This window comes from Larus michahellis, chromosome 1 (assembly GCF_964199755.1).
Source record: "Larus michahellis chromosome 1, bLarMic1.1, whole genome shotgun sequence".
NCBI lineage: Eukaryota > Metazoa > Chordata > Aves > Charadriiformes > Laridae > Larus > Larus michahellis.
The window spans coordinates 91,914,808-91,942,063 of NC_133896.1; the positions used below are offsets into that span (position 1 = coordinate 91,914,808).

A 27,256-nucleotide genomic window follows, 5' to 3' on the forward strand; every position below is an offset into this window, starting at 1 on the left:
ATGTACTATTCCTAAGCGATGCCATTTTTCTGTAGAAAAACAGGTTTTCGGCACGTATAAAAGCAGGGGTTTGGGACCCATTTTGGGACTCCATTTTTGCTTCCTCCTCCCACGCTAACCCCTTTCCCTGCTGCCCGCCTCGCTCTTTACCCCCTTCAGCCTCACCCACGCTCCCGTCTCCGAGCCCCCGGCGCCCCCCGCCCTGACCCCCGGGAGCTCTCCGCCCGGCCCCGCCTCCTCCTCCCTGCGGCGGGCACGGCGGCCTCGGCGGCCTGACGTAGTGCCGGCCGAGCCACTCGGAGAGCAGGAGCGGCGGCCCCAGCCAATGGGCGAGGAGCGGGGGGGCGGAGCCGAGGCCGTGCGCATGCGCCGGGGCGGCACGGTGCGGCCTACACGTGCGGCGGCGGTGGGTAACGCGGAGCCATGGGGCGCAAGTTGGACCCCACCAGGAAGGAGAAGCGCGGCCCCGGCCGCAAGGCTCGCAAGCAGCGGGGGGCCGAGGTGGAGCTGGCCCGCTTCCTACCGCCAGGTAAGTCTGGCCCGGGCCCGCTCCGGCCTGGCCCGGCCCGGCCCGGCGGCGCCGGTGCGGGCTGCCCTGACCGCTGCGTGTCTCTCCTCAGAGCCGGAGACCGGCAAGAAGAAGCTCTCCAGTCACGGGAGGAAGAGGTAAGGGCGGCCCGAGCGGGGCGGGGGGGTGGCGGTGGCGGGCGGGCTGGGGCTGACCGCCGCTTCCCTTCTCCATCCAGGGCTGCGAAGAGGCGACTGGGAGCGGGCAGCGCCCCGGCGGGGAAGAGGCCGCTCGGCGGCGGAGGAGGAGGGCGGGAGCCGGCAGGTAAGTGCCGGGCGAGGTGGGGGGCAGGCAGCCCCCCCTGCCCTGCAGCCCCCCGAGGCGTCCCGCTACCCCCCGGCCTCTTTTTATATGGCATGGGACAGGTGGAATTTTGTTATTTTAAACGAATTTTTCTTGCTTTCTGGTCCCTGCAGTGCCAGGCGGCAGCGCTGTCTGAAGGACAAACGAGTGAAAGGTCTCTCTTGCATGTGTTAAAGCCACTTCTGACTTACCCCTCCGTTCGCAGCGAGGTTATCGCAGGCAGGTTGGGTCGCTGAGGCTTCTAAGCTCGCTGCGTTACAGCCTGCGTGGCCTAGGAAGCTGTCACAGTAGGAAGAAGGAAGGACAGGCAAAGATTTGGGAAGGGGGATGCTATAATGCATCAGAGCAAATACCATAAGAATTCTGTGGCTGTGTTTTTCTTTGGTAATCGTAGTTAGATCTCTTTAAAGTTTCGCTGGGGGAGAGGTGAGAACATGCCCTTTTTTACGATTGAGAAAAAACACAGGGACCAAGCAGTCCCTTCTCTTGGACTGGCCGCTCAGGACTAGGATGAAGGCCTCTTTTGTATAATAACTAACAACTAAAAAACTAGGGCAGCCACTTTTGAGAATAATGCCTAACTTTTAACCGCTTCTTCTGCCTGCAGTTAAAGAGCAAGCATCCCCACAGAAGGAGAAACGGGCCGTAAAGGCAGCAGGACAAACCCCTCGTGGCCGGTCTGGGTTCAGTGATGGCAATTCAAAATGGCTGGCTCCGGCCAAAGCCAAGAAAATCCTGTCTAAAGGAAACAACATGGAGTTATCCAGCGATGGTGAGGTGGAAGAGGGCAGCTGGGAGATGGAAGAGGAGGAGGATGGGAGCAGCGATGAGATGGTGGATGATTATGGTGCCTCATCATCAGAGGAAGAAGAGGTAGGAGCTTTTTGCCCTTAGTTATAGAAGAAATACTTGACTTTGTTGGCTGAAAGGACCTATCAGGCCTCTGGGGAAAAAAGGGTGACATTACTGGGGGGTGGATGGTGTGGTGGTAGAGAGCTTTCCCCTTTTTCTTCTCTTCACAAAAACAATTTCAAGTTTAACAACTGGTCCCAGCGTAACATTTAGTGCTTTTGTTTGTTGTCCTTTTTAAACAGAGCAGAAAAGCTTCACAGATGGTGGGAAAGTAGGGGGTCACCCGGAGATACCGATTCATTAATCTTTTGTTTCTGTTTAGTTGCTGCCTATTGAAAAAGCCGCCCTGAAGCAGAAGTCTGACAGGTGAGATTGTGAGAGCATCACCAGTCTGCAGAGGCTTTTCTGGTTCAATGAGGAGACTTTGTTTGTTCTTCTGTCCTCTCTGCCATCTAAGAAATGGTAGTTGTGAAGTGCCTGTGTGATACTGTTCTTGTGTAAAACATCCGTCCTGTTCTTTGTCCTTAGGGGAGGCCTCAGTGAAGATGACAGTGAAGAGGAGGAGGAGGAGGCAGAGGAGGCGGTAGAGGAGGCAAGCAGGCAGAAAATGGGACAGAAGGAGGAAGAGAGCACGGATCTGCAGCTCAACCTGGATATAGACGAACAATTTAAGCTGCCGACTAATGAACAGATTGAGAGAGAGGATATCCTTTTTAGCCGTGACATCCACAAGCTATTTGCGTGCAGCAGCATGGGGCCTGGATACAACTGAACAGCTTCATTCGGACTTTATCACGAGTATTGCTTAGCAAGAGTGTTTTGTGCGTGACAAGGTATTTTTAGATGAGCTGCCCTAATAGATGGTATACAACGCTGCGCTTCGGTACAGTGCAGTCAAGAAATCTGTTACGCCCTGTATGGAGCTTGGAGCCTGCCCCAGTTTCCTTTCTAGTTCTAAATGCACATGGATATCTTATCACGTAGATCATTCCTCTGTACCACCTGGCAGGTGTTTGTCTAACCCATTCCTAGAGCCTTTGATGACAGCAATTCTAGCATCTAAAGTGCTTGCTCCTGGGCTTTGGTGATTTTACTGTCCTGCCCCCCAGGATATGCCTCGTCTCATTCTCACCTGTACCCTACCCCTTAGTTGCCCTTGGGGAACTTCTAGCCTCCTTTCTGCTACAGGTAATGTTTTCGCTATTAAAAGACTTTTTTGTTTTCTTCTTTTTCCTAGTTTTTTTCTGTTCATCTGAAGTAACTAAGCAAATTCTTCTAAATACCTTGTAGTTCCCGCCTTGTGAACTTTTTCATCCGCTTCCACCCTTTGAATTCCCCCTTTGCTGAGCTCCGATGAAAGCGTATTCCAACAAGGCCTTTCTGGTGCGGGTGCTGTTGTGATGCAGGAGTCCTGCACGACCGATTGTGCTTATAAAGAGCCTGCGTGCACGTTTCTTGGCTGTTTGTGATTCCTTAATGGTCTTTCTACCTGCTGAGCCACCTGACCTGCACATCATTCACCAGCGCATCAAGGGCAACATGGAGGTGCTGCAGGACTTTGCAGTGAAGCGGGAGGAAGGACACACGCGACAGGAGTACCTCGCGGTGTTGCGGCGGGACATGGCTGCCTACTATTCCTACAGTGACTTCTTGCTCATGAAGCTCATGGACATCTTCCCACTCCCTGAGGTAGGATCCTGCCCTGCCCGTATCTGTGCTGATTGATGAGGATTTGGCTGCCTCCCCGGGTCTTTGTGTTTACCTCTATTCTCTGTCCCTTCTTTCATCCAGCTGATAAACTTCCTGGAGGCCAATGAGGTTCCCCGCCCTGTCACCATTCGCACCAACACACTCAAGACGCGGCGACGGGACCTGGCGCAGGTGAGCAGGAACCCTGTGGTTGTCTGCTGCGTTGCCCGTCACGCGGGGCAGTGTCTCAGTCCTGCGTCCTTGTCTTGCAGGCTCTAATCAACCGTGGGGTGAATCTCGACCCCTTGGGGAAGTGGTCGAAAACGGGACTTGTTATTTACGACTCCTCTGTGCCCATCGGTGAGATCACCCTTCCTGTCGTAGGGCTGAGCTGACCTGTTCTTGGCTCCTTTTCTTTCACGTGTCACCTCCTTTTGTTCTGCCTTCCCTGTCCAGGTGCCACCCCTGAGTATCTGGCCGGGCACTACATGCTGCAAGGAGCCTCCAGTCTCCTCCCTGTCATGGCCCTGGCCCCGCAGGAGAACGAACGCATCCTGGATATGTGCTGTGCCCCAGGAGGCAAGACCAGCTACATAGGTACCACCCTGAATGCTTGGGCTGGCCTAAACAGAAAGGGGGAACAGAGGGGGACTGAACTCAGGGAAAGGAAGGGGGTGGCTGTTGCTCCGGGCAAAAGCATAGGAGGTTTTCATCCCCTGGCTGATGTGTTTTGCCCTCCGGCAGCTCAGCTTATGAAGAACACGGGTATGATCTTGGCCAATGATAGCAATGCCGAGCGGCTACGTAGCGTGGTAGGGAACTTGCATCGGCTGGGAGTCACCAATGCTGTAGTGAGTAACTGCGATGGACGCCAGTTCCCCAAGGTATGTTCCTGCCTGCTTTGGGGTGTCCTTACCATACTTACCTAGAGCTGCTGTGCGGTTCCATTGGTAAAGCTGTGTTCTCCAAAGATACTTGTCACAGGAGGATGAACAAAGCTGCTGGGGAGGTGTGCTTGTTATTTGATGCGGAGACAGGAAGATGGGCAGGGAAGAATGAGGGATCTTTCCTGCTTTCCCAGTCTTCTGGTTCCCCTTCTAGTCTTGGTCTTGTTCTGAGTCCCCACCTGCGAGTGTTAATTCCAAGTGTATATCTGCCTGCAGGTGCTTGGAGGGTTCGACCGTGTCTTGCTTGATGCTCCTTGTAGTGGAACAGGTGTCATTTCCAAGGATCCTGCTGTCAAAACCAACAAGGTGAGTGCCCAGTGTGGACACAAGATGGGGACTCAATTTACGAGCCACGAGCGGAAGGACTTTGGGGCAACTTTGTTCTTGAGAGATACCTGCAATAGGGATACTGATTTTCCCCTCCTCTTTCCTATTCTGCTGTTGTATCAGAACTAGGTTTTTTTAATGTTAGTTCTGCAGAAGACTCCAGAATTTTTTGTATCACATGTGCTTTGCTCTCCTGTCACCCTTCCATCCACAATAGAGGCCTGAGGTGCTTCCCTTTTCCTCTGGCATCCTAACCTATCTTTCTCTTTCAGGATGAGAAAGACATCCTGCGCTGTGCTCACCTGCAGAAGGAGCTGATTCTTAGCGCTATAGATTCAGTCAATGCTGCCTCAGAGACAGGGGGCTACATTGTCTACTGCACTTGCTCCATCATGGTAAGTCCCTTCTACACTCTGCTGTGGTCATCTACTCAGGGGACTGCTGAGCTTTGGCTGCTAACGCTTAGTCTCTGGCAGGTGGAGGAGAATGAGTGGGTTGTGGATTACGCGCTGAAGAAACGCAACGTTCGTTTGGTGGCCACGGGCCTGGACTTTGGCAAGGAAGGCTTCACCAGGTGCGTGCCAGGTCACAAGCTGCACAGGTGACTGTTTCTTTGTGGCCAGGTTTGAGCAGAAGCGTTCTATCACTTCTCACCCCACTTCCTCCTCCAGGTTCAAGGACCGTCGCTTCCACCCCTCCCTGAAGTCTACGCGGCGTTTTTATCCCCACACGCATAATATGGATGGGTTCTTTATTGCCAAGTTCAAGAAATTCTCTAATGCCATCCCCCAGGCCCAGAAAGGTAACCTAGTACTGGAACTCTGCTGAGCTGCCTGGGTCTCCTCTCACAGGCTGCTTCCCCTGCAGAAGCCGCGCGGGTTCTTCTTACAGCACCTTTCTCTCTCCTTTCAGATGAAGAGCCTGCTGTGGAAGCAGCAACTCCATCCACTGACCCTGGTACCATCACGGAGCCTCAACCGAAAAAGAAGAAACTTGAGGGATCAAAAGCTGACAAAGAGCAGAAGCCGCCACAGCCCGCTTCGAAGAAGAGACATTCCTTGCAGGCACAGAGGAGACCCTTGAAGGCTGGCCGTCCTTCTCCCAAAATGATGCGTTCTCAAGGCCCTGCCAGGAAGAAGCATAGGGTGAAACTGAATGGACAGTGAGCGGAACTGCTTTTCCAGGTGTTGGTCCCCTCCTTGGAGAGCAAAGGCCGGGGGCTGCTGCAGCTACGCACGTACCACCTTGTCTTTCCTGCTCTGTGCGGATAAACTGCAGCACTGAGCGCCTGGGACAGCTGTAGCCCCGTTTGCTCCTTTCCCTCTGCATCAAGGACTGATGCACCGACCCATTAAAAGTTTTATACTCTTGCACAAGTCTTTGTCCTCTTACTCCTTACTCCTCCGCAACAGAAACCCCTTCCACACCCGTCCGACACTCTGGCATTTCTGGTGTCTGTTCTTACTCCCTGCAGCGTGGATGGTTGTGAAGAAGCAGCGGGAGCTGAAATAGTGTCCGCCCAGATGAAGGTTGTGTTGCGTGGTGCCTGCCAGCAGAGTGCTTCCTCAGGGCAGGGCTGGAGCTCCTAGGCCAGCAGTCCTGCGCTGGTCCCTAGTTCCCTGTTGTCACTGTGCGCCAATCCAGGTCACTGTTGCGGTTGTCCCCGTTTCACCCTTGTTCTTGGCCTCCCAGGCTGCAGCAGGGAGTGCTGCTGGTCCTGGAGCTTATGCAATCGCATTCGTTCTTTTTGCCTTTTTGTTCACGTAGACGTGGTTGCCTCTCCATGAGACATAACAAGCACTGGTGTGGGCTGTTGCTATTTAAACGCCAGCCCAGGTCCCTTTTCCTTGTCAGCATGAGTTGATATTCTCTTCTTTGGTTCTGCTCTCTGGTGAATAAATCTTTGTTCTAGAGACAAGTCATTAATAAGCTTTCTACCAAGTGTGCTCTCCACCTTCTGTTCCACCCCGGTGCATGTGGAGTTGGGTGTGTGACAGACCCGAGGCGTAACTCCAGTACCTGTAATTGTCTTGCTAGCTCAGCTCACGTGAGGCTTTGCTGTGATTTGTTTTCCTCACCAAGCTTTGGGTTCGTGGGAGAACCTGATGTGCTCTTCTGGTGCTTGGTGTTAAGGACAGCTGAATGCAGTGGATTGTAGGATCTAGGGCATCCTTTCTGTCCTGGTCTGCTGCGTGTGAGGCTGCTGCTTTCCCACGTTACCCAGTTCAGCAAGTGAGCAAGGGCTGCGCGTGACCTCCAGAAACTCCTACAGACATACTGTGCTGCGGAGATTCCTGCGCGCGTACTATAGATGCAACCAGGCGCAGACCGATGAGCAGAAACCGGAGAAAAGTGCTGTGGTGCGTGCCCGGGAAGACTCAAAACAGCGCTTGCAAAACACGAACAGCAAAAAAGTCCTGATGCTTGTCTGACTCGGTGGCCCATCAAACCTAGAGCGTGCCACCGGATCGTGTGCATACGCTTTCATGGATCTCTGGTAGCTGGTCCTCATACTTGCGGTCTGTCCGGTACTTGGCTCTCAGACCTCTTATCCTACTTAGGGGCTAGTCCTGCTTGCAGTTTGCTTGTGGATCACAAATGCGCATGTACGCAGAGGAAAGGGCTAGGATTAGTTTACCACCATCTGTCCCGGCTGGGTATTAATCAGCTGCGGGGCTCAGCCAGCCAAGCACACTGCCCAGCAGCCCGTCTCTCTGTGCCTGGCCCCTTTCATTTATTCCTCCTCTCCACTTTCCTACATGCTCGTTTCTGCCTGATCTAGCTTGATGTCTCCCTTTCCCCGCCTTCAGTCCTTCCCATGAGCATCCCATTTTGCTCCCATAACCTTCCTTAAAACACTGCGGGATAAACTTGACGCAGCCCCACAACTCTTCTCAGACATCCCGTAATAAATTTGATCTTTCCCATAAAGACCACCATGATTCTGCTTTCTTATCAGTTGTGAAGTTTCTGGCTGAAGCTCTTCAAGGTTGCGCTCAGTGGTTTCTGTAATGGTTCAATCTGTCAGTGTCTTGGGAGTCCTGGTCTTCGTTAACAGCCTCTGTTATCTTCTGCTTTTTAAGGCTTAGGCATTTGTGTGTTTAATTTATTATAACTCTGGGGTGGTTGGGTTTTTTTTTGGGGGGTGTGTGTGTGACTTCGTCTTTTTCTATTGAATAGCCATTAAATATCCCAATACTTGAAAATTACTTTTTCCCCACACTTCCCAGTGAATTAGGGCAGGGAGGAGCCTCTGAATGCATCCGTCTGACTCCAGGCTTGTGTGGTAAGATCTCTGGATTGCCTGACACACAGGACCTGACAGAACTTTTCCGCCGTCTTTCAGAAAGATTAAGTAAATGCTAGGTGCTTATTAGGAAAGGAATTATTAGACAGCAAAATGGAGAATATTATTATTTCCCTGTATAAAATGACAGCGCATGCACTTCCTCAATACTGCGTTTCTAGTGTCCTCCATCTGAATAAGGGTTGTAAAACTGGGAAACGCTCAGGGAGGACAGTTACAGCCAAAGTTACAGGATGGTTTCTATGAGAGGAACAACTAGAGTGTAGGCCTCTTTAAGCTTGGAAAAGACACCGTGGGGAAAGAAGTGATGTAACGGTGTGTAAAATTGTTAGAGGCATGGAGAAGATGAACAGGGAACAACTGCTTGCTCTTTTCCAATAAAACCGAAAAACCCCCAACCCCAGGGCCCATCCAATGCCCCAAAGGTGTAGGTAGCTGTGGAACTCCTTTCTGCAGGGTACGGTAGATGCTAGGGGCTCACACGGGTTGAAAACCCAGCTCTATGCACAAGGGACAGATGTTTTTTGGAAGGGCTGGTAAACACAACTGGCTGAGAAGATCCACAAGCCATGAACTGCCAGCGGCTGGGAGAGCGCTGAGAGGAGGGATCGCTGCTCCCTTGCCTTGGTCACAGATCCCTCTGTCCTCATCCTGCACTGGAAACACATTCCTGGGCTTGGATGGACCATGGGTCTGACCCAGCTTAGTGGCTTTGGGTCCCTGGGAGGTGGTGTCCCACTGCTGCATCCGCCCCTTAGTGCTCCCGAGGTGAGTCTTGAGCTCTGCCAAGCACCTTGTCTCCCGCAGCTGTGGGCCCTGGCTGTACAAGGCTCGCCTCGCTTGTGGCAACACCAGCTTGCAGGTAGGCTGAGCCCTGGTGCTGCTCCTCCAGCCTTATTTCTTTTCCAGTTCTAGCAGATTTCCTCAGGAGTGATGGAACGCAGGATTTTTAGGATAAATCTCAAAACTGGAGGCATATGGTAACCTTCCAGCTCTAGGGTGACTTGTATCTGGAAGGGCTTCTACCTCCGGCAAGCCATGAGCCTATTCCTTTGGGAGCGATGCTGACCTGTCCCACTTTGCTGATGATGCCTGTTGAAGCTCCTACGTTGGCGTATAATCTTGGCTTGATAATCAGTTTGTCTTGATAACCCCAGCGGCAGGGATAGAAAGTTCTTGGTTGGGATCCCAATGTAACCATCCGGTGTCTGGTGGACCTCCAAATTACGTCCCCCTCTGAAAGGTGGGAATAGGCGCTGCTTTAGCCACGTCAATAAAACTTCTCTCTCTTACCGAACATTGTTCCTCTGGCTTTGCTTGCCTGCGAACCTTTCGTTATAGCTGGGGAGAGCCAGAGGAAACTTTCAGCTCCCTTTGATGGTTCGTTGCCCTTCTGCTCTTTATTTCAGCCACTGCGGTTGTCACTGCTCAGAGAGGTAATGTTGAAAAGTAGCCATTGAGCTTCGGAGGCAGCAGTGGGGATGCGGCAGCTGAGGACAAAGGTTGGTGGCTTCCCTCTGCGTTCTGGTACAGGGCTGCTGGTCACGCTAGACTTATGTTTGCAGCTGCCTTCTTGCTCTGGGAATCTTTTGTTACCTGAAAGCTGAGATTTTTGGAAAATGTGACTACTGGGTCATCTTTCAGTACCTTCCATCAGTTTATTTGAATATCTGAAAGCTGCTGGTAACAGATCTGGAAGAGCGGGGGCAGAACAAAGCAAGAATTGAGGCAAAACAGGGGTTGAAAGCAGATCTGAGGAGTGAAAACGCCATCCTAAATTAAAAGCTGTTTCAGAGAAGTCAGCATAATGTGTCATGGTATCTGTTGCACTGGGCTGTGCACAAATGTTACTGGGGCAGCATTTAATGACTCGGAGGAAAAAAAAATAATGTCTAAGCAGTTCTGCAAGAGAGTTGCCACGTGCTGTAAAGTTATTTAGGCTAAACAAGGCCAGAAGGGTGCACAACAAACCTGGTGCCTGGAAGAGGTGAGGTTCTGTTGTAAGATCTTGAATTTGGTGGGGATTCTTCAAACCCTTCTCCCCAAACGGAGAGGAATGAGTCTATCAGAGAAGCCTAATGTCCCGATTTGAGCAAAACAGAAATAATTTATCTTCTAATGTTTGGGGAAACCGCACTTTTAGAAGACTCTAGTGTCTGAATTTGTGAAAATATTTACTTTATAGCCAGGTATGTGGGATTCAAGGTCTCGGTGTTTTCGAGCCTTGCTGGGTGCAGGGATGAGGAGGAGTGAGACGCGGGCACTTGACCCAGGCTGGCCAACAGGATTGTATCATACCATGAATGTGACATTCAATAGAAATCAGAAAATTTCCTGCAAAGTTTTCTTCCTTGATGGCAGCTGTCCTGAGAACTCCTTGCCCCGCTGCCGGACCCCTGCGCCCTTCCCTTCCTCCAAAAGCCACAGTGCTCGGCAGTGTCCGACATTTGCTGTCCTTGGCTGGGAGTGCACAGCTTCCCGCTGATAGAATTGGCTGAGTGTAATCCTTGTATATCTTATATTGGTATTAGGATCAATATTGGCTCTTTAGTGTTATTAATGTTCATTACCTGGCCTTGTTCTATTAAATCTGCTTCTGCTTCAACCCTTGGGTTTCCTTGTGTTTTCCCAATTTCCCCTTCCCAGGTGGGGAGGGCTCAGCGGGGCGATAGAATAAATTCTTGTGGGTTTCTCAAACCATAACACCTTATCCGGGCACAATGCGGACGTGGAGCTGGCAGCTCCGGCCTGCCGGGCTCTGGGGCGCTGCCAGCTCACCTCTGCAAAGCGGGAGGGAGAGGCGAGGTGCTGCGCTGCTGCACCCTTGTCGCGGCGGCGGGAGGAAACCGAGGACTTCTGGGGACAATAGCGTGTAATGGAAAGGGAAGAGACGCCAGCAGCAATACGGGTCGGCCACTAATTCCAGTGATGTCATTCGCTGTCATGTCTGTTCCGTGCTGGGCAGGCAGCCTGCGGTTGCCTTGTCTCGTGTCAGGCCGCATCCAGAGGAAGGGACCGAAATCCTGCACTGCACGTTTCGGGGACCTGGATATAAAATTTAGATCCTCGAGTGCGTGCGCTCTGCTGCGCATAACCCCCTAGACACGTACACTTTCGTAGGGACTGAATCCACAAATGACCGAGTTTGCGCCGGTAGGTTTTGCTCCTCTAGGCTGTCCATCCCTGATAACGAGGATGCGCAGAGCCCCCGAAGAGGATGTCTGCAAGTCCTACCTGCCTGATGAGGAACTGCGGAGAGGAGTAAGGTCAGTCAGGTCCCCGGCTCTTGGCTATAGTACCTAGAACTGCCTTCTCATGCAAGACCTGGCTACGAAACTCTCCTCCTGGACTGGTGTTTGGGTTTTTTTAAAAGAAAATCCATTCTCTCCTTCTCTGTTAGAAAGGGACATATCTGTGTGTTGGTTAGGGTGGCGATCGCCCAGCTTCTGTCGGCAGCAGCTCCGCTGTGCCAATTTCTCCCCATTTGCACCCAAATCTAGGCAGCTAACTCTAGGCTGCCGTTTTCCCTAGGCAGCAAGGTGCCCAAAAAGTTGTGCGTTCATTGCAGCACCTGCCTCTGGTCGTGGACAGAAGCAATTTTAGGGGTCGGTTTTTAGTCGTTTTTTAGCAGGTCAATTTTAGTGAAGCATCCTGGAAGTTGGAAGACTGAGGGAGTTCACGCTGAAATGTTCCAGCAGGGTGGTGCAAGGCAGAAGGTAGCGCTGGGGTACTCGGAGGGAAGGAGGGCGGGGAGGCGGGGTACACACACACACACACGCTGAGTGACCTACGCCTTAAAAACAGAGCCTCGAGGACAGCTGCGGAGCTAATTTGAAGAGGTTCCACCTACAAAGCACCTTTGCAAGGAGGATGCGTTAGCTAGGTAGAGGTTCTGTAATCTGGGAGAGGGGGGAGCGTCTCAAACTGGCAATGGATGTTAAAGCTAGGTAAATTCAAACGAGAGGCAAGGCACGTGATTTTAATAGGTGGATAGCCACCTGGGGAATCTCCTTTGATTTGCCTATGAAGGGTAATGGCAGAGGCTCAATCTATTTTTACCGTGCTCTCAGCACCTAGAGACGCAGTCCCACACGAGTACCTGACTCCAGCTACAGAAATCTGCGCCGTGTGTTTTGCGCGGCGTCAGAAAACGCGGCGCTTCTTTCTCGGTCTTAAAAAAAAATCTGTGGAAGTAAAATAAATATCAGCGTGCTTGTGAATAAGCGTCTGTTTTTACGTTGGCTACAGGTACAATTTTACAAGCTGCGGTGAGGTGCAGTGAGCAGCTCATCCTGTCAGGGCTCCCGGCAGAGCCACTGCTGAGCCTGAGCTGATAAACTCATGGCAGGAGCTATCGGAGGGTCTGGAGGAGTGCCAGGGGTTTTGCTGAACCCAAGAAGGGAAGATGAGGAGGAGGAGCTGTTGTGCTGGGGTGAGGTTGAAGCCAAGGGCCTAGAGGAGGAGCGTTGTGGTCCCTGGGCAGCAAGGATTGTCCCTAGGCTCAGGAGTAACTAGAAGATGTTGTCCCTTTGTCCCAGCCATCTTCTGTGTCAGGAGGAATCCTTTATCCCAGCAAGTATCCCAAGCAAGGGAAGCTAGGAAAAAAAGGAGGCTCCACGCTGCCCTGTCCTCTCTAGAAGAGGGCAGGCATGTTGGTGGGAAGAGGCGCTGGAGGTCTGTAGCCTGGACCCCTGCTGTAAGCAGGACTGTCCTGGCACTAGGTGACATCGCTGTGGCTTTGCGTAGCTGAGCCCTGACAACCACCGTGGCTGGAAGATCCCGCCACCTGCTCCAGTGCTGCGCTGGCCTCCTGGTGAAAACGCTTTTCCTGATGGATGGCGATGCCTTCCTCTGCTGGCGTTTCATTAATCAGCTCCGCTTGCCAGGTTTCCCCAGCAGGACAGAAGCAGAGCTTGGGAAAGCGCTGGCTCCTGGGTTTGCGGCGTTGCTCGTGCCTGCGTTCCCCGCTGGCTGCAGGCAGCAGCGGATCTCCCCACGGCCAGACGCTGCTCACCTGGGTGCGACACGAGGGGATTGGGAACAGGCTGGCAGGTACAGGGGGGGAAAAATCAGGGGTATGCGAGGGGGGGAGGATGCTGGCAGAAAACATGGGATGCCGTGTGCGCAGGCAGGCTGCGGCATTGAAGGGACGTGGCAGCAGGCTCAGCTGAGATCTCGGAGTCAGTGGTGGTTTCCAGGGCACGTGCTGGGAGGTCTCCAAGCAGGAGCTACGGCTGCTGCTTCAAAACAAGCTTCTTGACCGGGATCCCATCCCTCTCGTCCCTCTGTCCTTGCCTTTTCCCTGCCTGTTTATTTGGTAGTATTGCTGCTGGGTGCGTGGCTCCTGACCAGCCGCTCCTGCTGTTGCAGCCAAGGGTTTTTGGAAGACAGGGATCTCCTGCACGCTTGAGGAAAGCCTTCCTACCTTCCTCTCCCTTGACAAAATCACTGCTTGCTGTGGCTCAGCCTCTCCGGTCAGAGGCAGAGCAAGGGAACAGCCGCTTAAAAAGAGAGAAAATGCTATAAAGGAAGTGACAGAACGGAAGCTCACTTAATTTCCCACCCTACGCACATATGGAAGGGTCTGAAATCCAGTTATGACTTCTAGCAGTCATGGGTGTGCCGGGGAGAATGCAGCCGGCTTGCTGATGGGAGAGGAGGTGTTATAAATGCAAATGGGGGCTGCTGTGGGGAGCCGAGTCGTGGGCAGGACAGGGGAGACAGGTAGATCACGGGAAAAAACTGCCGCTAGACACAGCAAGACAACAGAGGGGAACAAATTTGATTAGGTCTGCTCCCAGGCAAGGAAGGCAGAAGAGTAAGAGGGATGGAGGAGCCCTGTGAGCCTGGAGGAGAAGCAGCAGGGAAAATGCGATGGGCAGACTCCCAGTGAAGACTAGCGAAACTAGCCATCCTCAGCGGGTCGGGGAAGTTTCTTGAAGTGTGGACTGAGCCATACCCCAGATCCCAAGGGAAGGGCTGCAGCACACCACCCACCTGGAGCCTGCCCATCTCCTGTCCCAGACAGAGTTCAATGTAGTGTGGTGCTGGGCATCTCCTTTAATTCAACCCTGTTGCACGCTCAGCCCTCGCGAACGGCTCAGCTGAGATCTGGGAGGCTGGTTTGTGCAAGTGGAAGTCCTGGGGGAACGGGCCATGAGCACGCAGACAGCAAGGTAGCACAGGTGCCCCCACCCATAAATGTTTATGTATCGATCGATTTGTGCGCAGTCTCATCCCACGGGATAAACGGGGGCAAGGGACCAACGCCAGTGCTTTTTGGCAGCGTTGCCCTGGGTTTGGGGTTGGGGTCGGGCTGCAGGAAAAGACCTAAGGAAGGCTAAAATAGGGGCCAGGAAACAAGACTCGAGGGTGCTTTGTGAACGATGAAGGAGTCGCAAGCCAAGCACGACATTTGAGAGGCTCGGCTGCCTCCGCACAACCTCCTCCCCTACCCTCTGGCTCGCCATTGTCTGGTGGCAGCTCGCCGTGGGCGGGCTGCCGATGGAGCAGGGGCACGGCTGCCTTCGGAGAGGGGGGGCTCAAGGGCGGATAAGGGCTTCGGGGGGTGCGGAGGGGAAGTTACGCCGTTTTTTAAAGGGGGCAGCGCCGGGGAAAGCGCTAAAGGCTGTGCAGAAAAAAAAAAAAAAAAAAAAAAAAAGGCGCTAAAGGCTGTGCTGGGTTGATGAGATGACGGGAATCGGTGGCCGGCGGGGCTTTAGCTTGCGATGCCGGGAGAGGGGAGCCCCTCCCCGGGCCTTGCCGGGGCGGCGGGCGGCCCCTGCCCGCCGGAGTCCCGCTGGACGGCCCGTACCCCATCCCTTTGCCCGGGGGAGCCCCGAAACCCGCCGGAGCGGAGCTCGGGGAAGTCGAGCCCCCACCCCCCGGAGGGAGGGGCGGGGGGACGGGAGAGGGAAGGGAGGTTTCCGCCTTGTCCCCTCCTCTGCTCGGGGCCGGCCGGCGGGGCGCGGGGCCGGGCGGGGGCAGCGCCTCTCCCTCCCCGCCGCTGCCGCCGCATCCCCGCCGCAGCGGAAGCCGCACCCCCGCCGCCGGGGCCGCCCGGGCGCAGCCCACCCCCTCACCCCCCCCCCCAGCCCCGCCACCACCGGCGCATCCCGCCCCCGCCGGGCCCCTGATTGGCGCCGGCGGCCTGGGCTCCCCCCTGCTCCCCGTCCCGCCGCCGCCGCCGCCGTCGCCATGAACCCGCTCTTCGGCCCCAACCTCTTCCTCCTGCCGCAGGAGCAGCAGGGGCTGCCGGGCCCCGACCCGCCGCCGCCGCCCGCCCCGCGCCCCGCCGAGCCCCTGGGGGGGGACCTGGCCGCCCCGCCGACCGCCGGCCCTTTCCCGGCGCCCCCCGCCGCCATGGCCCTCCGCAACGACCTGGGCTCCAACATCAGCGTCCTGAAGACGCTGAACCTGCGGTTCCGCTGCTTCCTGGCCAAGGTCCATGAGCTGGAGCGGCGCAACCGGCAGCTGGAGAAGCAGCTGCAGCAGGCGCTGGAGGAAGGAGGGGGGGGCCGGGGCCGCGGACCCCCGCGCCGCGACCAGGCGGTGCAGACCGGCTTCGTCGGCCCCATCCGCACCCTGGGCTTGGGGCTGGGCTTGGGCTTGGGGCTGGGGCCGGCCCGGGCGCTGGGTTCCCCCGGCTGCCGTCCCGGCGCCCCCCCCCAGCCGCCTCCTCCCTTCCCGGCCGCCTCCCGCTTCATGCCCGGCACCATCTGGTCCTTCTCGCAAGCCCGGCGGTTGGGCCCGGGGCCGGAGACCACCCTGGTGCAAGGACCGGGGGTCTCCTGGGTCCACCCGGACGGGGTAGGGGTCCAGATCGACACCATCACCCCGGAGATCCGGGCCCTCTACAACGTGCTGGCCAAGGTGAAGAGGGAGCGGGACGAGTACAAGCGCAGGTGAGAAGGGGCGGCGGGAGCGAGGGTCCCCCGATGGACCACAGCCATCGCCGGGGAGGCTGCGGGGCTCCGATGCCGGGGGGAAGAGGCAGCCCTGGCCTGGCTTCCTGGGAGCGCTGGGTCCAGGCAGCGTGAGGTGAGGTTCTGAGGCAAAAACGTGGAGCCCTGAAAGCGTTGGTCTACTGCCTGGGTCTCCTCGCTTGCCTCCTGGTGCCTGAACTCTCTCAGGATGCTCCCTGCGCCTTTTTTCCATCTTACCAACCCAGCGTGATAGCTAGATAGCTTTTCCAAGCAGGGAAGAAATAACGTGACTCCAGGATCTGGCGTTTTAAAGAGGGAGGGCATCTGGAAACACTCGGGAAGGAGGAGCGGACAGAAAGTAGGTGCGGAAGGTGAAGGTGCATCAGTGAGTGGGTTTGGGTTGGGAAAGGCTGCTGGAAGGAGGAGGACTCTCTGGATATGTAAGAAGGTGCCGAGAAGCCCCTCAGCGGGGCGTCTGGCTCCCTCCGAGCCCTTTCCTTCTCCAGTGCTCTCCCAGCCAGCGCCTCAGCAGCAGGGAGGTGTGCGGGAGCACCCCACTCCTCGGGGGCTTTCCTCCCCACCCAAAATAGCTGCAGCTTGGCATGTGCCTGGGAGAAGGGCGAAGCAGAATGCAAAGCTAATCTCTTGGCCACTTCTTCTTTCCCGTGTGGGGCGGCCGCTGCTCTCGCCTTGCGCCGGAGGCACTTTTGTTTCAAGCCAGTTTCCGAGGCCGCTGCCGGATCCGCACGTAGGATGAGATCAGGCGGCGGGGGCTGGCGTCACTGGGTCGGGGCGCGGGGCAGAGCGAGACCATCACTAACACCACCCGAGTGACTGATTTAAATTTTTTTTTTTTGCGGAAGAAAAGTCACTTTGTGATGCTTTAGAAGCACTTGAGAAAGTAAACAATTATGTACCCAAAGGAGCGAAATGGGGCATGCTGCCCACGGGAGCCATGCCGCTGGCCTGTGCTATGCAGCTGTGGGCTCTGGTGTCAAGATCAAGGCTGGGGATCCAAGATGACACCTTAATGGTTTTGGCTTTATAAGGCTTCGGCTGAGCAGATTTGCCTGTCGGATGCTCTGAAGGCACCGAGCCTGATATGCGGGAAGAGAGAGTTGTCATCTCTTCTTTCCCACTGGTTGCTGCTCGTACCTAAAACCTTTTATTATTAAGCCAGGGGTGTTGGGCTCCTTCTCCAGGGATGGGCAGTTCTCCTTGCCTTGTGTTTTCAGCTCAGATAGCGGGGAGCTGGAGCCACCTTTTTGGCACGGGGGGGGCTCGAGCCTCCCCCGCTTGAAGTGGGTCAGCCAGAAGGGACCAAGTTGGGTTTGTCGGTGCTGCTGAAACTTTGGGAGAAAGGAGAGCTTTTCAGGGTTGTCCCGCTCTGGCGAGCAGGCTTTGGGGAAGGCTGCAGGGGGGAGACGGAGGGAGCAGGGACGCCAGGGGCAGGCAGGGGGGCACCACGGGCTGCTGCGGGCCAATGTTGTTGGTGGGATCTATTTTTGGACTGTGTTACCAGGAGCTGGGGGAAAGCAGACCCCACCCCCAGACCCTTTCCAGCACCGGGAACTTTCTGACGGGTGCAGCCAGGTCCCAAACAGGGGAATGGGACGGGAGGATCCCGTTTCCACACCCTTCCCCAGTGCTGAGGGCTGAGACTGACACCCCCTGGGAGCAGAGACCTTCCTGCCATGGTGGGCTCTGATCTACCATGGGGACAGTGTGGCCAGTGTCATCCCTTTGCCACCTGCCTGGGGGCAGAGGGAAGAGACTGCGTTAACACAGGACTTCCCAGTTCTCTGACCCATGGCTTGAGCGCTTTGAGCTTGTGCTTTCTTCAGGGCATCGTTGCCACCACGGCACTCAGAGCAGTGCAGCAGGAGGAGCTTCTCTCTGGATATGCAGGGCCTGAAATTCAAGTCGGGGGTCTAGGAGGGCTGCAGGGGCAATAGGGAGGGATGAGAAGAGATGCAGCAGTAAGAGAGTCTCACAGGAGCTGTACTTGGGAGGAGCAGACTGAGGCTGAGAGGGGCAAAGGGTGCCTGTGAGTATCACACAGAGCCGCCAGGCGCTGAGGATCTGAGAATCTCATCAGGTTCGTGCTGTCTGCTACATCCGTATGTCCAAGTAGTTTTTATCTTGGCTGCTGCAAAGACACGATGGAGGTGTGGGGTGAGTAGTGTTATGGCACAGTGCGTTAGAGTCACAGGATGGTTTGGGCTGGAAGGGACATTTGAGGATCATGTAGTCCAACCCCCTGCCATGGGGTTCCACTAGATCAGGTTGCTCAAAGCTCTGACCTTGAACACTTCCGATGATGGGGCATCCACAACTTCTCTAGGCAACCTGTCCCAGTATGGAACCATAGAATCTTCATGGTTGGAAAGGACCTTTGAGATCATCAAGTCCAACCATACACACACACACAAAAAAGAAAAACTACAATCTCTGTCACTAGAGCATGCCCTGAAGTGCCAAATCTAGACGTTTCTTAAATACCTCTAGGGATGGTATCTCACCACCCTCATCATAAAAAAAGTTCTTTCTGATGTGCAATCTAAATCTACCCTTTTTCAGTTTAAAACCATTGCCACTTGTCCTGTCTCTACAGGCCCTGGTAAAAAGTCTCTATCCATCTTTCTTATAAGCCTCCTTTATATATTGAAAGGCCGCAAGAAGTTCTTTTGTTGTTGTAATTGCCCTCCAAGGCCGCGCAGCAGGCTGCAGGGCATTCGCCATTAAGGTGAAGCTCAAACGTGGCAAGAGAGGGGAAACGTGCAGCTTCAAACCCCAAGCAGCCCAAGGGGTGCCTGGCAGGGTAAGGCACCCCAGTGCCTTTTGCAGTAAACAGGATTTTTAAATATGGGGGGGTGTGTGTGTTTATTTCGCTTAGTGAACTTCTTGAGGGGACACACCGGGGGGAAGGGGGGTGCCGTAGGGACAGCAGCGCATCTTGTCACCTCCCCAGCTTTGGGAGGGCTGCAAGGAGATGGCCGGGTCTCTCTGCTGCTGGCACCGTCCTGCTCTTGCTCTCTGCCTTCTCCTGTATTTCAGCCTTCGGGGGGGGGAGTGTGTGTGTGTGCAGGAAGGAAGCGCTTCTCCCCTTGGCGTGCATGGGGTTGCGTGGGGCAGCCTTGCTTCCAGCCGGCAGCGACCTGGCAGCGGGTTGCAGTGCTGCAGGCAGGTTATTATTAGGAGTGGTGCATTGCAGGAGGGAGCAGGGAAGAGGGAGCCAGGCAGGAGGCGAGGGGGAGAGAGGTTTGTAACGGATGGGCGTGCAGATGCATCGCTCGCGGGGTGAATCACTGGGGCCTCCTGCCTTTAAATCGGCGTTTGTCTGATCTGTCCTCGTCTTCCATAGCATCGGCGTGAGATGAATTCTTCCAAGGATTTGCAGCTATGCTTTACTTCCCCAGTAAGTCCGGGCTATGTAGAGACCCAGAGGGAGGCGGGGACCGAAAAAGAGAGGACACACCATGCTGAGAAAGATGCTGGAAATTTTTTCTTATGGCGTTTTTTTTCCCCAGGGAGGGAGGCCTTGTTTGAGCGGTTCCCATATAAGGGCAATTCTACCTTTTAACTTTCTCCTTCCCTCTCTCTTCGTTTCCCTCTTCCCCCAAAAGGGATGGGAACCCCCTTTGACTCCCCTTCTGTAGATGCGGGATGGAGCCAACACCAGCAGGAGGACTGCACATTTTCTTGTTTTGAGTAAGGAGAAGCATTGCCAGCCGTAAGAGCCTAGAAATTCATAAGCCAGGACTCTCCTACGCCGTCAGATTGTCTTGATACCCTGCGATAACAAGGCTTTTCATGTGCTTTCTGGTCTCTGAGACTTTGGGATTTATTTTTCAAGCTTGGTGTGAGTAAGCAAGAGGAGAGCTTTTTTCACGTCCTCGTGCAGGGTCATAGTGCCTGCGTTGGTGCTTGCAAGCATTAAATAGAAACCGGAGACCACAGCAACAGGCCGGGCCCAGCTCTGATTGCTTTCCCAGAGAAATACCGCTTTCTCAGAGAAATCTGGCTCTCCCAGAAGAGCCAGGAGCCGGGTAGGAATGCAGCAGCCCTGCCCCATGCCGCACCGCACTGGGTGCCAACCCATCTGCAATATGGGATAGTCATTTAGCAAAGAGCACTACAGCCTGGTGGCCTCCCAGCAGACCGTGAGCTGGGCCAACACCGCAGCGTGGCCCGAGATGATGATCTCATGGCGGTGAAATATAATATAATAATTGCTAGGCGACGTGTCTTTGTATAGAAAGGCTGGGCACCTTGCAGATCAGCCTTTTGCAAAGCTGCAGAGCCTAATACAGTACCCACCGTCCAACCTGGCATAAATCGCGACAATCCATCCTGCTTCTTTGTGGGACAAAACAATGTTTTTTAATCCAATGTGTTACACAGCACTACAGCCAAGGAAACTTTTGCCCCTGCCTGGGTAGCGTGGCCTGGCGCAGGGCAGCCCTCTCATTGGTACAGGCAGAAGAATCACAGAATGGTAGGGGTTGGAAGGGACCTTTGGAGATAATCTAGGAGACCCCCCTGCCAAAGCTGGTTCACCTAGAGCAGGCAGGACGGGAATGCATCCAGGCGGGTTTTGAATATCTCCAGAGAAGGAGACTCCATACCCTCCCTGGGCAGCCTGTTCCAGGGCTCTGCCACCCTCAAAGTAACAAAGTTTTTCCTCATGTTGAGATGGAATTTCCTGTGTTCCACTTTGTGCCCATTGCCCCTTGTCCTGTCAGTGGGCACCACTGAGAAGAGTCTGGTCCCATGTTGATGCACATCATGGCCACTCATGCCCTGACATGGTCAGCACGTAGCGTGGTTATGGTGTAGACAGGGGCAACTCTGCAATATCTGCAAGCCCATTATTGAGCGTTGGAGCTTCAAATCAGGACAGAGATGAACCTAATCTGACCCAGGGCCAAGGGGGTTGGGGGTGGATGGGGAGGCTGGTGGGCTGCATCAGGCTGTGGACCAGCCCTGGTGCGGCAGGGCATGCAGCACAGCTGCTGCATGGAGCTTGTGGTTGGTGTCCCCAGCTCCCCCCGTCATGGAGCAGGCAGCCGTCAGCCAGCCCATGGCGAGGGCTGCGGGGAGCGTGGTGGGGCAGGGTTCGTGACTGGGGGGGAGCTGACAAGCCTTTGGCAGCTGTCGTCGGCTGGAAACAAGCGGCGATGCATTCCTGAGCACGTTCTCCTTCCCGCCCCAGTGCCGTCATCACCCCCTCTTGGATAGCTTTGGGGTGAGCAGCTGCCATTCCCTCCTCTCCGGCAGCCAACGAGGCGAGGCCAGTGGGATCTGACCAGCGCATTTGTCTCCCTAGATGGGAAGAGGAGTACACGGTGCGTGTCCAGCTTCAGGACCGAGTGACTGAGCTGCAGGAGGTGAGCATCTCTGTCCCCCCCTGCTTCCCCTGCACCCCAGCTGCCCTGCGCTGACACTGATTTGCCTATCTTCCTCTTCCCTGGGGCAGGAAGCCCAGGAGGCTGAAGCCTGCCAGGAGGAGCTGGCCATGAAGGTGGAGCAGCTTAAGGCAGAGCTTGTTGTCTTCAAGGGACTGATGAGCAATGTGAGTCCTTAACCCCTCCCCAACCCATCAGCAGTGTCCTACTGAGCGTGGGGCTGTGGAGAGAAGCAGGTCCTTTGCAGGGCCTGTCCAGCACAGATGTGGTCTGGCAGGGTTGGTCCAGGGTGCAGTGAGCAAAGTGGGGATGCAGATGCAGTCCTGCAGCGCAGGGGGGAACGTGGGTGCTCTGATTGTGGTTTGCCTTGCCTAATCCTCCTCCTTTGTCCCCCTTCTGTGGCGCCATGGGTTCAGAACATCACGGAGCTGGACACCAAGATCCAGGAGAAGGCCATGAAGGTGGACATGGACATCTGCCGACGCATCGACATCACTGCTAAGCTGTGCGACGTGGCGCAGCAGCGGAACTGCGAGGACATGATCAAGATGTTTCAGGTGAGAAGCGCCTGCTGCTGCCCCAGGCTCAGCTGCTAGCTCTGGGGAGGAGAGTTCCCGAAGGAGGTAGAAGAGACACCACCAGCCCCCTGCTAGGGGAGACGCTTGGTCACCCTCAGCCTCACTCCTTGCGGTCCCTTGCTCTCTGTCTCTCTCGAGAGGACCAGGCAAAAGGGCACGGAGAGGAGGTGGAAAGCTCCAGATGTTGCTTTGGGTGTCGAGAGTCCCCTCAACCTCTCACTGACCTGTTGTGTTGGGCCTGGGGACCCCACAGTGGTAGGGAAGCAGCTGCAGGAGGGAGACAAGTTGCTTGAGTGTCTGTCTCTAACTCCATCTCTCTCCTTCCCCTTCCCCTCTCCGTCATCTTCTCTCTGTCTGTCTTCTCTCTCTCTGTCTCTCTTCTGTTTCTGGATGTCGCTGCCTTTCTGTCTCGCTCTCTTTGTCCCCACAGAAGCAACTGGTTAGTTCCATTCAGTTGAGAAAGAGTACAAATTTTAAAATTTCTATAAATAAGGTCGGAGTGTAAATATTGACATATTTCACCTTTTTCAGACTCTGTCTCTTTTTTCCTGTTTCTGTCGTTGTGTTTCCCTGTCTCTGGACTGGGGTGGTGGGCGATTTGAGTTTTTTCTGCAGTAAAGCCACATTGTTTTTTCTCATCAGATTCACAGATTCCATCTTTAGTTGCTTAGTTTTCATTTTAGAAAATGCTAAAACCATGTTTTATCCATTGCACCATCTTTAACCTGATCATAACGAGCCCATCTCTCTCTTTCTCTCTCGCTTTTCTTCCTTCCTTTCTTCCTTTCTTTCTCTCTTTCTCTCTTTCCCCACCTTTCTGTCCCTCCACCATTCCTTTTCCCCCTCCATCTCCTCCCAACTACCTGCTCCCGACCTCGGACCCGGCCTCGTTTCTGTAGTCTCTGCACTTGTCTCCCGTTAAGGTCCCAGCCTCGGTGGGGCGGAAGCGGGAGCGGAAGCAGGTCAGCGACGAAGACACCTCTCTGTCGGAGAGCGATGCCTCCCGAAAACCTGAAGAGGAAGAGGAGGACGAGACCACGGCCATGAGTATCAATGAGGAAATGCAGAGGATGCTGAACCAGCTGTGAGTGCGGCTGCTCCGCACCTCTGCCGCCGGCGTCAAGCAAGGCTCCGGCACCAGGCTTCCTGACAGTGCCCGGGATGGGGAGGGCAGGGGCGGGCTGCGGCTCCCCTTCCCGGGGGGGAGGGCGAGATGGGACCTGCTGCCACAGGGCGCTTACACCCCGTGCTCTGCAGAACGGTGGAGACTGCCCCACTGGGAGATCTGAGCCCACTGTGCCATAGGTGGGAGCTGCTCCAGCTCCCCTCCTCTTGCCCCACCTCCCGCTTTTTGGGAGCCACTGTCTGAATTTGCCGGGGCTCCTCACTGTAAAGCTAGCCCCTTCCCCGCCAACTGCGGGGTTTAGGCAACTTGAGCTCACCCTGACCAGACCTCCAAAAGCGGCAGCCCTGCTGCGGAGTAGGGCAAGGCTTTCGGCACTGGCACAGCCTGCCGGGTTTCCTGCTGGGTGCTGACATGCTGTTCCCTTGCCCCCAGGAGGGAATATGACTTTGAGGATGACTGTGACAGCCTCACGTGGGAGGAGACAGAAGAAACGCTGCTCCTCTGGGAGGACTTCTCCGGATACGCCATTGCAGCCGCAGAGGCGCAGGGGGAGGTAAAGGTGGTGTCAGGTCCCCCTGGGGATCCAGCCCTGGGTTGGGATACTCAGTCCTGCCTGAGCCTGGGAAGGTGCTTCCTCAAAGACCAAACTTCAGCCCCTCCATCCCTTGCAGGCCTGTACAGATGCTTCCCTCCAGCCACACCTATGTAAATATGTTACTACATCCTTGCAAAGATCTCCTTGTTAAGACAGACCAAGGTCCTCTAGCCTGAAAGGCACGATGAGGGCACAGCCTGCACACATGCGGAGAGGTGCCTTTTCCAGCTGCAGCCCTCCCAGAAGAGAAGACCTCCTCTGGCTGGCCTGGGCTCTGGTGGTCCCTTGCTCGGGCTCTCCAGCCCACCTGCCTGCTGTGCAGCAACACTGCCCAAACGGAGGCCTCAATGTCTGGCCAAAGCCCCTGCCATCCCATGTCTTCTCAGCAGTCCCCTGGGGACAGTCTGCACTCTCCAAAGCTGCTGTGCATTGCTGGGCTTGTTCTGGGCTGATGTGCTCACTGCCCAGTGGAGCGAGTCCTGGGTCTTCTCTACCCTGTGTTGGAAGGACTGACTCGTGCCTTATTTATCGCTCAGACTACACTGCTTAAGTTTCTTCCTCTTCTCCCAGCGTTGGCGGTCCTTTCTCTGATTTCTGTCTCTCTTGCCTTTGGTTCCCCACGTCAGACATCTCCCTGCTTCTAAACATGCCATCTCCTCTCCCCAACAGCAGGATGACAGCCTGGAGAAGGTGATCAAGGACACAGAGTCGCTGTTCAAGAGCCGTGAGAAGGAGTACCAGGAAACCATCGACCAAATAGAGGTGCGAGGAGGAGGAGAAAGTGGGGAGGACATGGCATGGAAGGGGGTGAAATGGGGAGTGGGTCCCCAGGGGAGGGATACACCATGCTGGAGCAGGTAGTTCATAATGGGGGGCAGCAGCCTCGGGTCTGGCTGTGCCCCCTGCCTAGTACCACACCGTGCCTTGGGCTCATCTCTGCACGGTTTCCCTTGTGCAGCTGGAGCTGGCCACAGCCAAGAATGACATGAACCGGCACCTGCACGAGTACATGGAAATGTGCAGCATGAAGCGAGGCTTGGACGTGCAGATGGAGACTTGCCGGCGGCTCATCACCCAGTCTGGGGACAGGTAAGCTTGAGCAGGAGAAGCGGGATACCCTTGCTCTGGACTGGAGCCAGGGTGGTGGTGAGTGGGAGCTGAAGCACAGGGTAATGCTCCTGCCCTGCCCTGGTGTGGTATGGAGAGAGGGCAGTTCCCAGAGGCTGCTGGACTCCTGGTGACCAGCCTCCACACAGGTTGTGGTACCACCTCTGCAGAAGGTGGGCTGGACACAGGAGTCATTTTTGACAGGTGAAGCTAGACACCCCCGATGGAGAGAGGTGCTGCCGTTGTGCAGGGACACTGTATAGGTCCCTACAGGTGTGTAGAGCCAGGGTGGCTGCAGCTGGGGACCTTTGTGGTGGGCTTTCACTGACCCCTAGCCTCACGTGCTTTGGCAGGGTCCCACTCTGGGCAGGCGTATATGGCATCTCCCCCAGCCTTGCTTCATGCTCTGGACCTCTCAGCTGGTGTCCTCTGGGATATCCTTCCCAGTACCCAGGGATTCCTGTGGACCCACACATGCTCCCAGAGAGCAAAAGGGGCACATCAGCTTCTCTCCTCCTTGCTCTGCTGTCCCGTGCCCACGCTGAATTGCATCCTTTCCCTCCTCCTTGATGGTGCTGTGACTGCTGCCCTTTACTCTTCTCCGCAGAAAGTCTCCTGCCTTCACCCCGGCCTCCAACAGTGAGTCAGCCCCGAATGAGGAGAGCGAGGAGTCCGACCGCGACCCCCCCAGCGATGCTTCCATCAGATAATGAGGGGAGGCCCCGCTCCCTTGGACCCCCTTCCTGGCACGGGGGTGCCTGAGCCGCTCCTGGCAGAGACTGTCAGGGACGTGGAGCCGCTGGTAAACATCTGTCGCCCAGGCTCACTCCCGTTTTGGGGTGCTTGGCAGATCGCGCACCGCCACCACCACCGGATATCTTGCAAATGGGAATAGCTAGATAGACCCGAGGGCCCTCACCCGGGCCACTCAGCCTCCAGCCCCTTCTCTATTCCCTTCCCCTGCTTTGGTTAAACCGTGGTTGGGGCAGAGGGGCTCCAAACCTGCCATGGTGGCGTTCTCCAGGACCTGTCCCTGGGGCACCCAGACCCACCTCTTCCACCCTCCGTCCTGGTACGCTTGACCTGCCCCTTGCCCTCCCTGCGCCGCATGGAGCCAAATGAGAGACGTACCTCCCTGCAAACTGGACCTGACACTGGTGCCAACTGGACCGAGCCCGGGGCTCTCTCTCTGTCCTTGCTGCTGGCCAGGTGCCCAGCTGGTCCTTATGCCGTGCTGGGCACCCTGAGCCCCCCCTGGCCTCCTCTGGGGTGGGGGCCGAGTCCCGCTCACCGTGCACTTTGCTTTGCCGCGCGTTGGCGGCGCGCTCACCTCTGTGTTACGGGGGCAAGGCGACATTAAATGGGACAGTTTCCTTTTCTACAGCTTTGCCGGGTGTGGGCTCTCCCTCTGCTGCCGCAGGCGCCGCATGGCTTGAGGCGGGGGGGTGTCCTCTGCCAGACCCCCAAGCCCACATCAGTGGGGACCTCCTGTAGGACACTCCTATCCCTTGGATGTGCCAGATGGGATGGTGATGAGATCCCTGTTCTGGGAGCCACTGGCCCTCGACAGGCCGTGTGTAGCACCGGTGCTGTGTGGGCTGCCTTGTTCTTAACCTTGGAGCATCACCAATGCTGAGGCCAAGGCGTTGGAAAGGTCTCGTCTCCTGTGGGGAAAACAAAGACGAACGTGGCTCGCGTCTTGTGGATTTTCCTCTTCCAGAGCCTGGCCTCCTCTGCTGTGTCAGCTTTTTACCAGGGCATCCCAGAGTGTCTTCTTGCCAGCCCCCAGTCCCACGTCCAACCTTGGCGTAAGCGCAGCAGGGGTTCTCCTGTCCCACCATCTATCTTCTCGTGGCATTTGCCTGGGTGGCCGCTGGACGTGCTCCTCTGGTGACGGGGTCCGAGCAGGGTGGCAGGAGGGGGCGAGCAGCCAGCTGAGAGACAGTGTTTTGCAGGGCAGTGGACCCAGGCTGCACAGCCAAGGCAGGTGAAGCTCCAGAGAAGAACCCTTCCTGAAGGGAGGAGAAAGTAGATGGCAGTAGAGTTTTTTGCATCATCTCTTAAGATTAGGTAAGGTAGATACAACGGGGGGCCAGGGGGTGCCACAGCTTCTCTCCGTAGGCTTGGCATGGGTGGCTCACAATGCCGCGCACTCAGGCTGCAGGCATGGGCGCATCCGAGGGTCGGCGTCTGGGGCAGGGTGAGGTCCTCTGCCGCCGCCTGCGAGACGGGTTAAGACATGTCTTGGGGTTTCAGCGCCGGCTAAGCCGGGGGCGGGGGAGGCGAGGCCTTGCGAACGGCAGGAGAAGTTCGCAGCCGGGGAAACCTCCCGGCCGGGGCACCGCCGGGGCATTTGCTGCCGGCACGGGGAAATGGCGGTTCGTCAGACAGCGGTCTGCTGTGGCCAGGCTATGACTGGGCGAGTGCCATCTTCGCCTCTCAGGGGGAAGCCGGGAGAGCGTTTCGCCGGAGGAGCGGGGTGACGGGGAGCAGTGGAGGTGCCGTCTCCCCCCCTCCCCAGCCC

General features: G+C 55.8%; 2 protein-coding genes across 4 annotated transcripts; both read left to right on the forward strand.

The window, feature by feature from the left end:
• Positions 1–299: 299 nt before the first annotated feature.
• Positions 300–6,056, forward strand: NOP2 (NOP2 nucleolar protein). The gene is made up of 16 exons (XM_074592728.1): positions 300–529; positions 621–666; positions 747–832; positions 1,479–1,744; positions 2,046–2,089; positions 2,252–2,427; positions 3,213–3,412; positions 3,515–3,604; positions 3,685–3,772; positions 3,869–4,009; positions 4,157–4,296; positions 4,576–4,665; positions 4,959–5,081; positions 5,163–5,260; positions 5,358–5,488; positions 5,599–6,056. The coding sequence occupies exons 1-16, from the start codon at positions 424–426 to the stop codon at positions 5,850–5,852; spliced, it is 2,079 nt and encodes a 692-aa protein (XP_074448829.1). The 5' UTR covers positions 300–423; the 3' UTR covers positions 5,853–6,056.
• An 8,501-nt stretch (positions 6,057–14,557) lies between these two features.
• Positions 14,558–26,115, forward strand: IFFO1 (intermediate filament family orphan 1). Of its 3 annotated transcripts, XM_074593031.1 has the most exons (10): positions 14,558–15,897; positions 21,248–21,308; positions 21,398–21,493; positions 21,743–21,883; positions 22,335–22,397; positions 22,804–22,988; positions 23,463–23,583; positions 24,295–24,387; positions 24,584–24,714; positions 25,340–26,113. In XM_074593031.1, the coding sequence occupies exons 1-10, from the start codon at positions 14,684–14,686 to the stop codon at positions 25,440–25,442; spliced, it is 2,208 nt and encodes a 735-aa protein (XP_074449132.1). In that variant the 5' UTR covers positions 14,558–14,683; the 3' UTR covers positions 25,443–26,113. The 3 variants fall into 3 exon arrangements, with proteins under 3 accessions (XP_074449132.1, XP_074449117.1, XP_074449124.1); XM_074593016.1 differs by lacking the exon at positions 22,335–22,397 and having other exon boundaries at positions 14,559–15,897; positions 25,340–26,115; XM_074593023.1 differs by lacking the exon at positions 22,335–22,397 and having other exon boundaries at positions 14,560–15,897; positions 22,828–22,988; positions 25,340–26,115.
• The last annotated feature ends 1,141 nt before the right edge of the window (positions 26,116–27,256 follow it).

Excerpts from the sequence above, each read along its gene's own strand:
- IFFO1 (XM_074593031.1), top strand. The coding sequence starts at position 14,684 with ATGACGGGAATCGGTGGCCGGCGGGGCTTTAGCTTGCGATGCCGGGAG. Across the intron at positions 21,309-21,397 it reads GAGTGACTGAGCTGCAGGAG|GAAGCCCAGGAGGCTGAAGC; the intron begins GTGAGCATCTCT and ends TCCCTGGGGCAG. Across the intron at positions 24,715-25,339 it reads ATCACCCAGTCTGGGGACAG|AAAGTCTCCTGCCTTCACCC; the intron begins GTAAGCTTGAGC and ends TCTTCTCCGCAG.
- NOP2 (XM_074592728.1), top strand. The coding sequence starts at position 424 with ATGGGGCGCAAGTTGGACCCCACCAGGAAGGAGAAGCGCGGCCCCGGC. Across the intron at positions 3,605-3,684 it reads GGCGACGGGACCTGGCGCAG|GCTCTAATCAACCGTGGGGT; the intron begins GTGAGCAGGAAC and ends CTTGTCTTGCAG. Across the intron at positions 5,082-5,162 it reads ACTGCACTTGCTCCATCATG|GTGGAGGAGAATGAGTGGGT; the intron begins GTAAGTCCCTTC and ends AGTCTCTGGCAG.